The 15,510-nt window shown below is 45.4% G+C and overlaps 1 protein-coding gene across 36 annotated transcripts in view; it reads left to right on the plus strand.

The window, feature by feature from the left end:
- The window catches only part of GPHN (gephyrin), a 264,147-nt gene that overhangs the window by 164,246 nt on the left and 84,391 nt on the right, over nucleotides 1-15,510 (plus strand). For 23 of the 36 annotated variants that reach the window (XM_075843629.1, XM_075843622.1, XM_075843624.1 and 20 more), the window contains exons 8-10: nucleotides 3,795-3,890; nucleotides 5,036-5,125; nucleotides 14,071-14,166. The exons of 9 other annotated variants lie outside the window; for them this stretch is intronic. In XM_075843629.1, coding sequence (XP_075699744.1) covers nucleotides 3,795-3,890; nucleotides 5,036-5,125; nucleotides 14,071-14,166 — 282 coding nt within the window. The remainder of the gene's footprint in view (nucleotides 1-3,794; nucleotides 3,891-5,035; nucleotides 5,126-14,070; nucleotides 14,167-15,510) is intronic. 4 more of the 36 variants (XM_075843635.1, XM_075843654.1, XM_075843626.1 and 1 more) reach the window with 3 other exon arrangements.

The raw sequence follows: 15,510 nt of genomic DNA on the forward strand, positions 1-15,510 counted from the left end.
AGCAGTTTGCCATCACTTCCCCAGTAGACACAGCAGCCTGCCATCTCTTCCCCAGTAGACACAGCAACCCCCATCACTTCCCCAGTAGACACAACAGCCTCCATCATTGCCCAGCAGAAGAAGCAGCCTTCATCACTTTTCCAGTAGACACAGCATCCCCATCACATTCCCAGTAGTAACAGCATCCGCCATCTCTTCCCCAGTAGACACAACAGCCTCCATAATTGCCCAGCAGAAGCAGCAAACTCCATCTCTTCCCCAGTTGGCACAGAAGCCCTCCATTACTTCTCTAGTAGGCACAGCAGCCTACATCACTTTCCCAGTAGGCACAGTAGCCCTGCATTCCTGCCATAGCAGCCTCCATCACATCAGCCCCGTAAATTTCCCCAGTAGGCACATCAGCCCCATCACTTACCAAGTAGGCACAGCAGCCCCATCACTTTCCCAGTAGGCACAACCGCTCCATCACGTCCCCAGTAGGCAGAGAAGCCCCCATCACTTACCCAGTAGACACATAAGCTCCCATCACTTCTCCAGTAGACATAAAAGCCCCATAACTTCCCCAGTAAGCAAAGCAGCCCCAATCACATCCCCAGTAGACACATCAGCCCCATCCCTTCCCCAGTAGTTGTAGCAGCCCCATCACTACTCCAGTAAACGCAGCAGCCCCATCACTTCTACAATAGACAAAGCTGTCCACATCACTTCCCCAGTAGTCATAGCAGCCCCCATCACTTCCTCAGTAAACATAACCGCCTCCATCACTTCCCCATTAGGCACAGCAGACTCCATCACTTCCCCATTAGGCACAGTAGCCCTCCATTACTTCCCCAGTAGACACAGCAGCCCCATCCCTTCCCTAGTAGTGATAGCAGCCCCTTCCCTTCCCCAGTAGTCATAGCAGCCCCCATATCTTCCCCAGTAGACACAGCAGCCCCATCACTTACCCAGTTGGCACAGCTGCCGCCATCACTTTTACAGTACACAGCAGCCCCATCACTTCCCCAGTAGACACAGCGGTCTCCATCACTTGCCCAGTAGACACAGCAGTCTCCATCACTTCCCCAGTAGGCACAGCGGTCTCCATCACTTCCACAGTAGGCACAGCGGTCTCCATCACTTCCCCAGTAGACACAGCGGTCTCCATCACTTCCCCAGTAGACACAGCGGTCTCCATCACTTCCCCAGTAGACACAGTGGTCTCCATCACTTCCCCAGTAGACACAGCGGTTTCCATCACTTCCCCAGTAGACACAGCGGTCTCCATCACTTCCCCAGTAGACACAGCGGTCTCCATCACTTCCCCCGTAAACACAGCCGCCCTCCATCACTTCCCCAGTAGACACAGCAGCCTCCATCACTCCCCCAGTAGACACAGGCCCTCTGCACTTCCTCAGTAGACATAGCAGCCTCCATCACTTCCCCAGTAGGCACGGCATCCTCCATTACTTCCCCAGTAGGCACAGCATCCTCCATCACTTTCCCAGTAGGCACAGCAGCCACCATCACTTCCCCAGTAGGCACAGCAGCTTCCATCACTTCCCCAGTAGGCACAGCATCCTCCATTACTTCACCAGTAGGCACAGCATCCTCCATTACTTTCCCAGTAGGCACAGCAGCCGCCATCACTTCCCCAGTAGGCACAGCAGCCGCCATCACTTCCCCAGTAGGCACAGCATCCTCCATTACTTTCCCAGTAGGCACAGCATCCTCCATCACTTTCCCAGTAGGCACAGCAGCCCTCCATCACTTTCCCAGTAGGCACAGCAGCCCTCCATCACTTTCCCAGTAGGCACAGCAGCCCTCCATCACTTCCCCAGTAAACACAGCAGCCCTCCATTACTTTGCCAGTAGGCACAGCAGCCGCCATCACTACCCCAGTAGGCACAGCAGCTTCCATCACTTCCCCAGTAGGCACAGCATCCTCCGTCACTTTCCCAGTAGGCACAGCAGCTGCCATCACTTCCCCAGTAGACGCAGCAGTCTCCATCACTTCCCCAGTAGACGCAGCAGTCTCCATCACTTCCCCAGTAGACGCAGCAGTCTCCATCACTTCCCCAGTAGACGCAGCAGTCTCCATCACTTCCCCAGTAGACGCAGCAGTCTCCATCACTTCCCCAGTAGACGCAGCAGTCTCCATCACTTCCCCCGTAGACACAGCCGCCCTCCATCACTTCCCCAGTAGGCACAGCAGCCTCCATCACTCCCCCAGTAGACACAGCAGCCTCCATCACTCCCCCAGTAGACACAGGCCCTCTGCACTTCCTCAGTAGACATAGTAGCCTCCATCACTTCCCCAGTAGGCACAGCATCCTCCATTACTTCCCCAGTAGGCACAGCATCCTCCATCACTTTCCCAGTAGGCACAGCAGCCGCCATCACTTCCCCAGTAGGCACAGCAGCTTCCATCACTTCCCCAGTAGGCACAGCATCCTCCATTACTTCCCCAGTAGGCACAGCATCCTCCATTACTTTCCCAGTAGGCACAGCAGCCGCCATCACTTCCCCAGTAGGCACAGCATCCTCCATTACTTTCCCAGTAGGCACAGCACCCTCCATCACTTTCCCAGTAGGCACAGCAGCCCTCCATCACTTTCCCAGTAGGCACAGCAGCCCTCCATCACTTTCCCAGTAGGCACAGCAGCCCTCCATCACTTCCCCAGTAAACACAGCAGCCCTCTGTTACTTTGCCAGTAGCCACAGCAGCCGCCATCACTACCCCAGTAGGCACAGCAGCTTCCATCACTTCCCCAGTAGGCACAGCATCCTCCATTACTTCCCCAGTAGGCACAGCATCCTCCATCACTTTCCCAGTAGGCACAGCAGCCGCCATCACTTCCCCAGTAGGCACAGCATCCTCCATTACTTCCCCAGTAGGCACAGCATCCTCCATCACTTTCCCAGTAGGCACAGCAGCCCTCCATCACTTTCCCAGTAGGCACAGCAGCCCTCCATCACTTTCCCAGTAGGCACAGCAGCCCTCCGTTACTTTGCCAGTAGGCACAGCAACCCTCCATTACTTCCCTCCCATCACTCCCCCAGTAGGCACAGCTGCCCTCCGTCACGTTCAAAGTAGACATAGCAGGCCCACTGCGCTTCCCTAGTAATCATAACAAGCAGCCCCCCACTTTTCTAGTTCTCACAGCAGGACTCCCCCCTGCCCACCTTCCCTCTGTAGCTCTACTACCATTTAGTCCACCAACCGTCCTCCCCCAACGCATGAAGCCTGGAAGCACAACCCGGTTGCCAGGGCCAGTTTTCTGGTCACTCTAGCGTCGGGTATTTGCCCAGCTGATGTATACACAAAGAGGGAAAATGCAATGCACACACCTAAAAAAAATTTGAGTAATATATTTGCAGTGTTATTAAATTGTAAGGTCACTTCTGATGAACTTGTATGTGACCAAGTAATGTATTGTCTTGTGTCCTCCAGAATGAGAGCCGCTCTGTCTTATCGAGGGGGATGCTGTGTAGTGCACCCTCCTATGACCCCTAATAGGCCATATGGACATGCAGCATTTTTGGGGTGAAACCCTTTACAGGGAACCATTATCGCTACATTAGATAGAACATTTTTAAGATGTTTTATCTTTTCCATCTCATTGACTTCATGGCGTTTAACCCTTGTCAGCACTTTGGTTAAGAATGATGTTGTCTTTTTAATATTATATCATATATAATATTTAATATTCTTACAATATTGCGTTTTTCTAAACCTATGATAAAGTTTTCTATGTGCATTTCTGTGTCCTTTTTGCAATCGCGTACCATGTTCATTGTGTGTTATTCATCAGAACCATCCATCTATCAGACCCTCCCGCCATTCTAAAGTTCACAAGATCCCAGAACACAGTTGTTCCCATCATTCTTCCATCAATGCATCAGAAATGGTAAGAATCAATATCTACATATACCTTGTTACTGCCTGTTCTGTTGTTGAGCAGTCTTGTGTTATATGGCATTTTATGTAGAATAGGATCTATACTAATAGAAAAAAACAGACTTTTCATGTACCCCCCCCCCCTCCTCCACATTGATAATAAACCTTGTGCCAAATGTCACTGTAAGGCTTTATTCACACAGCTGTATGTCCTTTACAAACCAAAAATAAAGCTATGTGAATTCAGCCTTAAAGAGGTTGTCCGGGAACAGAAACAGCGCCACTCTTGTCCATGGGCTGCATCTGGTATTGCAGTTCAGTCTCATTCACTTGAATGTGGATAATCGGCAATACCAGTCACAGCCTATGAACATGAGGGGCGTTGTTTTTGGAGAGAAAAAAGAAAAAGCTTTTTTTTTTTCATCCTGGACTACCGCTTTAAGATGAATATCTCATGCACATAATGCAGGATGCCAGAACAGTAGTCTACGGTCCGATGACATTTACTGTGCCTATTAAAAAGCATTCACCCGTTGGACTTTTCCTGTTTTAATTGCATAGCGATAATAAATCGGAAGCGAAATAATGAGGCTTGACATTGATTAACAGAGAAAGATTCTATAATGCCCAAATTTTAAGAAATCACTACGAAATTATCTGCGTTCACAAAAATAACTGAATGCATAAGTATCCACAGCCCTCCAGTCAACACCAATGACAGAAATGACAGCCTGGCAAATGTGTGGGTTGGTTTCTATATACTCTGCACATGTGGACTATGTTTTTCCCAATTTCTTTTGGGCAGAACTTCACGTTTTATGGTGACACTTATTACTGGCATATTTTCAGGGCTCTAATTTGACCCCTCTAATAATGTGTGTACGTACGTACATGTATATATATATAGTGGAGATAAGGTAATGTGGTAAGTAGACTTGATGTCCTATTGAAAAACACAAAACAAACTCAGCTCTGCTACATGTTCAAATATGTACGCGCGCTGCTTCATTCTAGTTGTGTTTAACCATTTAATGCTTTGATTTCACTCATTTTCATTCCCTTTTTTTTTTTCATGCTTCACACTATTTTGCATATATTTTTGTGTTGTTTAGTTGTTTTTGTGCACCCCTCTGTTCATTGTGTGTTGTTCATTAGACCCATCCAAGCATTACTCATCAAGATAAGGGTCACAGGATCCTAGAACACAGTTGTTCCCATCACTCTTCTATCAGTGCAGCGGCAATGGTAAGAATCACGCCGCCAGCCTTCCTTATCTATTATATTTGTAATGCTTTATAGCCATTTGTTACTGTATGAAAATACTTTTACATAGGTTGTGCACACGGCCGTGTTGGGTACGTGAGATACTGATCGTATGTCGGCCGTATTTCCCGAACCCAGTTCAGGGAGCTGGACTCCTAGCATCTTAGTCATCCATGATGCTTTAGGTCACTTCCGTCCCGTGGCAATACTGTCCCGTACTCAAAACATGATTACAGTATGGGACCGTATTCCCGCGGGAAGGCAGGGACTCACAGCGTCATGGATGACTTTGATGCTAGGAGTCCAGCTCCCTGAGCTGGGTTTGGTCCCGGAAATACGCCCGACATACGATCCGTTTCTCACAGACCGAACACGGCCGTGTACAGCAGGCTTAATATATACCGTAGCTAATTCTTCAGTAGCACTATGCATAACCCTAACAGCAAAGGATGTATGTCCGGAGCTGTATGTACAGAGCAGCTGTATCGTACGCTAAATCCTGCTCCCGTCAGGTCCGCAGGACTGACGGGTTCAGTGAAAGCGGGTCCTGCGTGTCTCTGTTCATAACTTAGATGTGAAAAATTGCAGGTGGATCCTGTGTGTGCGGCACGCAGGACCCGCTGACACTGAACCCAGGAGATCCGCGGAACTGACGGATTCAGGTCATAGCGAAAGATACAGCTGCTCTGTATACAGGATATAGAGCAGCTGTATCTAAAAAAGTAAAGCAAATTTTGAATAAAAACTAATTGTAAAGTTGCACCAGTCACACTGACGGACCGTTTTATTAAAAAAAATAATTATAATAATGCCATTCAAAGGTTTACATAGCCTTTAAAGCAGAAGGCACAGTTCCAGCTATTCATTTAAAGGGAGTTTCCATTGGATAGACCATCAATGTGAGATCAGAGGTTTCCGACCACCAAAATCCCCCACGTCTCAGCAGAACAAAGAGGCCATTGTGCTCACTAACGTCATGGCCAGTGCAGTACCCTGCCGTTTCTGATACCAAAGCAGGCATGCCTCACCCCCATTCACTTGAGTAGGGCAGAGTTGTAGCACCAGACACAACCACGTGCATCAAAGCTACCCCTTCATTCTGCTGATTGTTGGGGTTCCCGGGGGTTGGACTTCCAGCAATCACACATTAAAGAGGACCTGTCACCTCTCCTGACATGTCTGTTGTAGTAAATAATTGTGTTCCACATAAAATAAAAATTCTAGAACATATTTTCTTAGAACTGTACGTTGTGTTCCTCTGTTAATACTCCTAGAAATGTCTGAATAAATTGACAAGTGGGTGTTACCAGTTGGAGGCGAGTCCCTACACAGACTGACTATGTCCAATCAGTGCTCACTGTTTAGGAACACGCCCCAGGAAGAATGGTAACCCCCAGCTATCAATTAATTCATACATTTATAGGAGGAATAACAGAGGAGCGGATGCAGAATTCTAAGAATTCAAGAATTTTTATTTCATGTTTAATATAAGTATTTAGTAAAACAGACCTCTCAGGAGATAGGCTTTAATGGCCTATGAAGCCCTTATTGTGGATACCCATTAATATTACAGACAGTAAAGCCCTTGTATTATATATTGAAGAACCAACACTACTACAGAGTGAGTCCATCCATCCCCCCACCCAGCATCGGGGTTATTCTCTGGTGGACTAACAATGTTGAAACGGATCTGACCACCATCTTTTTACACCCACAGTCATGTTTTTACTTCCCTTCCCTCGCTCAGCGATGTTTTGGCGTAATAACGCTCCGTGTAACAATCGTACTAAGCGTTACTGCATGGTATTTTAGATGTAAATGGTTTTTGGTGCGCTTGCTCTATACTCTTTTCTATATTATTTATAGAGCATTAAAAAAAAACAAAAAAAAAAACATCCAAGTAACAATGTTTGGTAAAGTTGTGCCAACGTATTTCTGCGCTCTCTCACTGGATGGGGTAGCGTGATTCTTTTTTTTGTAGACAGGCTTTCCCTATATCACAGGCTGGCGGTGCAAGGAAAATTTGGCATTTCCTCAGTATACCTAAAATATATTAAGCAAAGGGAGCCCGCGCCATTGTATAGTATATAGGTTGTAAAGGTGCAGTATAGAAATGCTGTACTCACATGAGGTGAAATGTGGACCTAGGATAGTCTTCCCCGTTTGTGGTCAGTAAATAGTCCTCCGGTAGTCCTGTTGTATCACAGGTCGTGCTGGTGAAGTGATCGTATAGATCAGTCGGGTTTTGCATGTCCGTGAAAAAGTAAGGCTGGGTTCACACGACCTATTTTCAGGCGTAAACGAGGCGTATAATGCCTCGTTTTACGCCTGAAAATACGGCTGCAATACGTCGGCAAACATCTGCCCATTCATTAGAATGGGTTTGCCGACGTACTGTGCCGACGACCTGTAATTTACGCGTCGTCGTTTGACAGCTGTCAAACGACGACGCGTAAAAATACAGCCTCGTCAAAAGAATTGCAGGACACTTCTTTCAGACGTAATTTGAGCCGTACCTCATTGAACTCAATGAAGCGCAGCTCAAAATTTACGGCTGTCAGAGAAGCCTCGCAAAATGCGAGGAGGAGGAATTACGGCTGAAACGAGGCAGCTGGTTTCTCCTGAAAACAGTCTGTCTTTTCAGACGTAAATGCCTGCTATCGTGTGCACATACCCTAACAGAGCGGGCCTCAGTGTTGGGTCAAAAAGTTACTTTTACATTTTTTATTTTAAATTAAAATAAAAATTCTAAAAAGTTTTAGTCAAAAGACTAGAAAAATAAAATATAAAACAAATAAAAAAACAATTAACGTTTCGCAAGTGATCCCTGCTTCATCAGAAGAGGCATCTTATACAACTCCTGAAGAAGCACCGATCACCTGTAAAACATTGATATCCTGGTTCTATTTATTATTTTTTAATTTATTGTTTTATTTATTTACCAGTCTTTTGTCTAAAACTTTTTATAATCTGTATCCTCCTAATTTAAAATAAAAAAATTAAAAAGTAACTTTTTGACCGAATATTGAGGCCAGGCCAGCTACTTTTTTACGGACATACAATGCCCGACTGATCTATACGATCACTCTACTAGCACGACTTGTGATGCAACAAGACCACTGGAGGACTATTTACAGACCACAGATCGGGTGGATGACCCCAGGTCCAACAACTAAGGATACATTTTTACCTCACGTACAGCATTTCTATACTGCACCTTTACAACCTTTATATTATATTACAATGGCGCGAGCTTTCTTTGCTTAAATAACAATGTTGATGCACTAATGAAAAAATTAGAACGTAGAAGTTCTCGAACTTTCGGATATACTTTTTTTCTGTTCTGTGCCATTTTGAAGAACTCTGCTTGCGGTCATTTTATCTTGTAGATAAAGAGGGTGCAGTTAGTTGCAATGTTTCAGTGTAAGTAAGAGCGATCAGCCTGGAGTCCAGGACAGGAACAGGAATGAGATTTGTGCTGCTATGTTTGGATCACATTGGTTCAAATTCTACAAAATTATTAATAAATTGGCAACTGGGTGTTACTTTTTGGGGGTGTGTCCCTGCACAGCCTGATATTGTCCAATCGTTATTTACACTGTAGGGACACGCCCCTTTCACAAGAGGAATGGTAACACCCACTTGTCAATTTAAACATGACTTTCTAGGAGGAATAACAGAGGAATTTTATGCGGAATACAAGTATTTACTAAAACAGACATGTCAGGAGAGCTGACTGTTCCTCTTTAACCGGTTTAGGACCATGCACCGTTTCGCCATTTTTAGCAAGCGTTAAACGGCTGTAACTTTTTTGATTGTTGGGCTGCAATGTGTGTTTTGCACTTTATTTTTTTTGTGTTCATTGCAGGCAGGTTTCTTGTTTTTTTGTAATCATTTTTATACACAATTTTTTTAAATTTTTTTTAATTTAGGACTTATAGTTTTAAATGAATATTATATATTTTTTTACTTTTTAGCTCTTTTTTTTCTGGTAATAATATAGTGTTACCCTAAAATAGATTTTTTATTTGCAATTGACTTGGTCTACCGTAAATTTTAATCAAATACATGTTAGTTTAAGGGTAATAGGGTCAAGGCTGCATTACATCGATGATTTCCAAGGGGAGTGTTTTGTTTTTTGGGGACGGTGTATTTTATGTGTAATTTTTACTTAAATTGTTCTTGTTTTTTTTTTCAATTACTGTTTGTTTATTTTTTTTAGAAAAGACCTCTTGGGGACTTTATTATTTCATTAAATTTTTTTGACACTATACTTTTCCCCTGTAACTGGCACTGCACAGAAACCCCTCTTGCAGGGATAAACAGCCCTATTATAGTGACTATTGTATCTGTTGGGGCGGTGTTGGGTCTAGTTGGATCCAGCAGCAGTGTCCCACTAATGGCATCAGGGCGATCATGTGATCAGTCACATGAACACCACCACCAATAGAGGCAGCGCCTCTGTTCCATACACAGCGCTTATTGAGCACAGAGAAGACAAAAGCAGTAAAAACTACTTCTGTCTTCTGTCTTCACTCCAAGATCCCTGGCAGTCTCTGGCTGCCGTTCACCAGAAATTCAGCTGCCAAATCGCTCGGGGAAGCAAGCTTAAACCCGTGCCGTATATATAGAGTGGGTGATGCTCAACCGGTTAAAAAGGCTTTCTAGGATAAGAAAAACATGGCTACATTCTTCCAAAAACAGCTCCACATCTGTCCATTGCTTGTGTCTGGTATTGCAGCTCAGCTCCATTAAAGTGAACAGGTGGACAGGTGTGGCGCTGCTTTTGGAAGAGAGCAGGGCTGGTTTTAGACAACGTATGGCCCTGGGCAAAGTTAAAAGTGGGGCCCCAAATGCTGAATTAGGGCCTTTTCACATCTGCGTCTGGGTTCCATTGATGGCTTCCGTCAGACTTTTCCGTCAAGTGAACCCATGAATGCAAATCAAACAGAAACCATAGCTTTCCGTTTGCATTAACATTGATTTGATAGAGCCCCCTATAGATAGCGACACACACAGCCCCCTGTAGATAGCATCACACACCCCCCTGTAGATAGCACCACACAGCTTCCTGTAGATAGCGCCACACAGCTTCCTGTAGATAGCGCCACACAGCTTCCTGTAGATAGCGCCACACAGCTTCCTGTAGATGGCGCCGCACAGCCCCCTGCAGATGGCGCCACACACATAGCCTCCCCCCTGTAAACAGCCCCATACAGCACCCCCTAGCAGATAGTGCCACACAGCCCCCTGGTGTATAGTGCCACACAGCCCTCCATGTATATAGTACGACACTGCCCCCTCCATTGTACAAAGTTCCACACAGCGCCCCCTTGTATATAGTGCCACCCAGCCCCCCTTGTATATAGTGCCACACAGCCCCCCTTGTATATAGTGCCACACAGTGACGTCATCACGCCGGCCTGCGCAGAGTGTCTTCCCAGCGCCTTATAAAATGCAGGCCTAAAGTGGCCTGCAGCCTACAGTATTCATTTGTATCTGCATCCTGAGGACATAGATACAAGTGAATGTGGCTGTCGCTAGCACCAAGGCCCCCCCGGTGCTAGCGACGCCAGCCTGTGCCTCACGCCCCATAAATGTTATGGGCCGGGCGGCGTGAGCCCCGTAGCAGCCACGGGCAGTGGGCCCTAAGAGGATGAGGGCCCTAGGCAATTGACCAGTTTCCCCCTCCCCCTAAGGTTTCATGCACACAGCCGTGCTTGTAATCACAGCCTGCGATTGCGAGCACGGCCGGCTGCTGCGGGCCGCATTTTTGTACTGTGCTCCCATACAAAGTATGGGAGCACGGCCCGTAAAAATCGAAAAGTAGGACATGCTCGATAATTCCCGGCACGGACATCTATCCGTTGCGGTACGGAAAGGTGCCCGTGGCCAATAGAACCGGGCGGGTCCGGAATTTGCGGACCGTATTGCAGTCCGCAATTACGGAGTTTTTTTTACGGTCGTGTGCGTGGGGCCTTATGCCGGCCCTGGAAGAGAGCATCCATGTTTTTCTAATTTGGCACAAAATTACCAGGAATAGAGATTATTGTGGCTAAAGAAATACAGAATTCACTACTCGCTGTGTAAATGGGTATTCAGAATTGCCCATTGCTTGAAATATAACATCTAAAATACCACATAAGACAAATTACACTAAAACGCACTGTACCAGCTCAAGACCGATAATGCATTATTTAAAGGGGTTCTGTCACCCCATTATAAGTTCCCTATATTGTACATGATGTGTTCGGCGCTGTAATGTAGATTACAGCAGTGTTTTTTATTTAGAAAAACGATCATTTTTGACGGAGTTATGACCTATTTTAGCTTTATGCTAATGAGTTTCCTAATGGACAACTGGGCGTGTTTTACTATATGGCCAAGTGGGCGTTGTACAGAGGAGTGTATGACGCTGACCAATCCGTGACCAATCAGCGTCCTACACTTCTCCCCATTCATTTACACAGCACGTATTTTTCGGACTATAATACGCAGTTTTTAGTAAGAATAAATCTTGCGAAAAAGTCCCTGCGTCTTATAGTCCGCAGTCAAGGGACCCGGCAGCGCCGGGCGCCGAGACCGCTTCATTACTTAACCCCTTCCCGACCCATGACGTGCCGGCACATCATGGAGCTGGAGGGCGATGATCTATGGAGCGGGCTCACGCACTGAGCCCGCTCCATACACTGCAGGTGTCAGCTTCTGACACGCTGCTATAACGGCCAGGAACAGCAAGTTTGCTGTTCCGGGCAGTTTAAAGGGCTTGTGCCATAAAACGCATGTATCCCCTATCCACAGGATAGGGGATACATGTGTGATCGATAAGGAGGACGGGGACTGAAAGTTACCAAGAGCGCTGCATGAGATGCTGTGACTTCCACGTTCTGTGTCCGGCAGCTTCATAGAGATCAATGGGATTCTTCTGCGCATGCGCGAGCGGCTCTCCATTGATCTCTATGGAGCTGCAGAACAGATAAGCCGGACACAGAACCCGGAAGTCCAGGCTTCCATGTAGCGCTCTGGGTGACTTTCGCTCCCCTGTTCTCCTTATTGCTGGGGGTCCCAGCGGTCGGACCCCCAGCGATCTCACATGTAGCCCCTATTCTGTGGATAGGGGATACATGTGTTTTATGGAAAATCCCTTTAACTAGTTAAATGCCGTGGTCAATAGCGACCGTGGCATTTATATTGGTTTTTCTATGAAGTACATTTATGACATATCCACAGGATATGTCCGATAGATGCAGGTCCCACCTCTGGGACCCGCACCGATCTCTATAACGGGGCCCCCTAAACCCCGTTCTAGCTTTCTGTGTTCTCCCGGCCATTTGATTACATGTGGAGTTACTGAAACAGCGTAACTCGCTGAGCTACGCTGTTTCCGTAACTCCCATAGAACTGAACAGTAGTAACGGAAACAGCGTAGCTCACATGCTACGCTGCTTCCGTAACTGCCATTCACTACTATGAGAGTTAAGGAACCAGCGTAGTTACGCTGTTTCAGTGACTCCACATGTAACCAAGTGGCCGCTGGTTCAAGTCCCCTAGGGGAACTAATAAAATGTGTAAAAATAAATAAATAAAGTGTAAAAAACCAAAACCTTTTCCCATTTTTCCCCAAGCACAATGTAAAAAATAAAATAATTTCGTCCCGCAACAAAATAAGCCCTCACACCGCTCAATCGATTAAAAAAATATAAAAAAAGGTTTGGCTCTCAGAATGTGGTGAAACGGAATCAATTATTTTTTAACAAATAATTTTTTTCCTATTTTCTGTTGTCTTATGATCAGGTGCGTCTCATAGTCCGAAAAATACGGTAATCTTACTAGATCACTATGTGCAGCCACATACACACACACACACACACACACACACACACACACACACACACACACACACACACACACTAACGTTACTCAAGTGTCCTGACAGTGAATATACATTACCTCCAGCCAGGACGTGATGTCTATTCAGAATCCTGACACTTCGGTAACGTTTGTGTGAGATTTACAGCAAGGCAAGTGTAATCTCGTTTTAAATGACAGTTTACAGCGTAATCTCGCGAGATTACGCTTGCCTTGCTGTAAATCTCACACAAACGTTACCGAAGTGTCAGGATTGTGAATAGACATCATGTCCTGGCTGGAGGTAATGTGTATTCATTGTCAGGACACTGCAGTAATGTTACAGTGTGTTTATGTGGCTGCGCATACTGATATAGCTATATCGCTATGTGCTGTGTAAATGAATGGAGAGAAGTGTATGACGCTGATTGGTCACTGATTGGTCAGCGTCATACACTTCTCTCCACAACGTCCACTTGGTCAAAAAGTAAAACACACCCAGTTGTCCATTAAGAAACTCATTAGCATAAAGGTAATATAGGTCATAACTCCGTCAAAAATGATCGTTTTTCTAAATAAAAAACACTGCTGTGATCTACATTACAGCGCCGATCACATTATGTACAAGATAGGCCACTTATAATGTGGTGACAGAGCCTCTTTAAGGCTACTATGTTAGGATAGAATTGTAAAGTAGCATACAGAGAAATTATTGAATGAATATTTTTTTTTTACCAATAATTTTTTGTAAATGACTCTTCATAGAGATGTATTTGACTCCTACAGACCTGAGTTAGAGCTGCGTACAGATTTCCCCCCTAGTGGTTGCAAAAGGCAGCAGATCTCAGGAAAACGGGTGAACAAATAGTTGTGCTATAAGCAGTTCCCTAGTATAAGTATACATAGTGACGATTACTTTTCCTGAATCCCCAACCATGTCATCACATAATTATTTTTGATTCAGATCATGCCCATGAAGATGCACGTTTTGTGTTTTTTTGCCTCCTCTTTTTGTTATGTTCTGTTTGATGCTCCTCTGTCATGCTCACATGCATAGTTCATTGTGTGTTGTCTGTTAGATTCATCCACCCTGCACCAACCTTGCTGAAATCATGGCAAAGGGTCATTCTCCCGTTCCGGGTATCCATCAAACTACAACCAGTGCTGTGGACCTGGTAAGAAAAACATAGTGTCACTATGAGAACGCTAAATCTAATTACTACTAATTACCACGTGAAATATTAACCAATATGTGTATGTGTGTGTGTATATAGACTAATATTGATATACCAGTATTTATAAGGCTATGTTCACATCACGTTTGTGATTTATGCTTCGTGTGTATGCGAGGAAAAGAGTCCGGTGTACACGCTAAGCGTATCCATAGAGCTTTATTAGTCTGACGAAGGCAAAACACTGTCCTGATTGTCTCTGTCGTGCTGGTATACGTCGGTATACCGCAATATAAAAGCTATGAAATAGTAAAGTAGACTGCACTATTCCATAGAAAGAAAAGTATATAGCGGGATACGTTCAATGGGATCTTATGGGCGACATATCCCACTGTATGCCTTTACAATTGGATACGTTGCGACTTTCCGTCGGAGGAATACGTCGGGACGTGTACCTTCAACGTAGGATGTAAATGTGATGCGAACATAGCCTATTATATGTAAAGATGGCAAGATGGAACATACCCTTAAAATACTCAGCAGATACTCGGGAACTGTTCCTGTGTCAGGTCCCCCGTACACAGTGTATCGGCAGCTGAGAACACCTTTTCCCTGCAGCGTCCATGTAATGGGTCTGCTTGGACATTGTTTCTAAGCCGAGTGCCACCTACTCAATTAAATTACCTCAGGGTACCCCAACGTTATGATCATACACTGTGTTGCACGTTAAAAGTATATGAAGGTTTAGTCACAATTCTGGGTGTATGTGCAGCATAGGTTCCCACCTCATAGAGGGCGCCTTGTCGTGGCAGGTGGGCTCACACAATTTGATCAAAATGTGCACTAAGAACCTCCCTATTGTAAGTAGATTTAGCAGTATTGCATATTTATTTATATTTAGTGGCTTAGGTGGCATTAGTGTTCGCAGTGTTTTGTCGCCATTTTCTTGTGTGCTGCACATTAAAAGTACAGCATGAGGTGAGAAAAGTGAGAGTACCCTCTAGAGACATAGCATATACCCCCTGCGGTACACATACCATTGGTTGAGAACATCGCTCTTTGTGGGGGCTCTTCCATAGATGAGTGTCCAACTCAAGAGATATCCCAGTAGTCCCTCTAGATTTTATCTTTCTCTCTGATTTACTGTACTTATCTTATTTTTAAGTACATGATGTAAGGATCTGTTCACATATGCGACATGTCCTCTGTTTATAATGGAAACTACGATGCTGTGCTGGACGTGTCGTACGGCCGATCCCAACGGCCTAGGGTGTATTCACACGGCCTTTGCAGCGTATATCGGAGGTATATGACCGGAGGATATCCGTATACCATCTACGAATGCCT

Source organism: Rhinoderma darwinii, chromosome 12 (assembly GCF_050947455.1).
Source record: "Rhinoderma darwinii isolate aRhiDar2 chromosome 12, aRhiDar2.hap1, whole genome shotgun sequence".
Classification (NCBI taxonomy): Eukaryota; Metazoa; Chordata; class Amphibia; order Anura; family Rhinodermatidae; genus Rhinoderma; species Rhinoderma darwinii.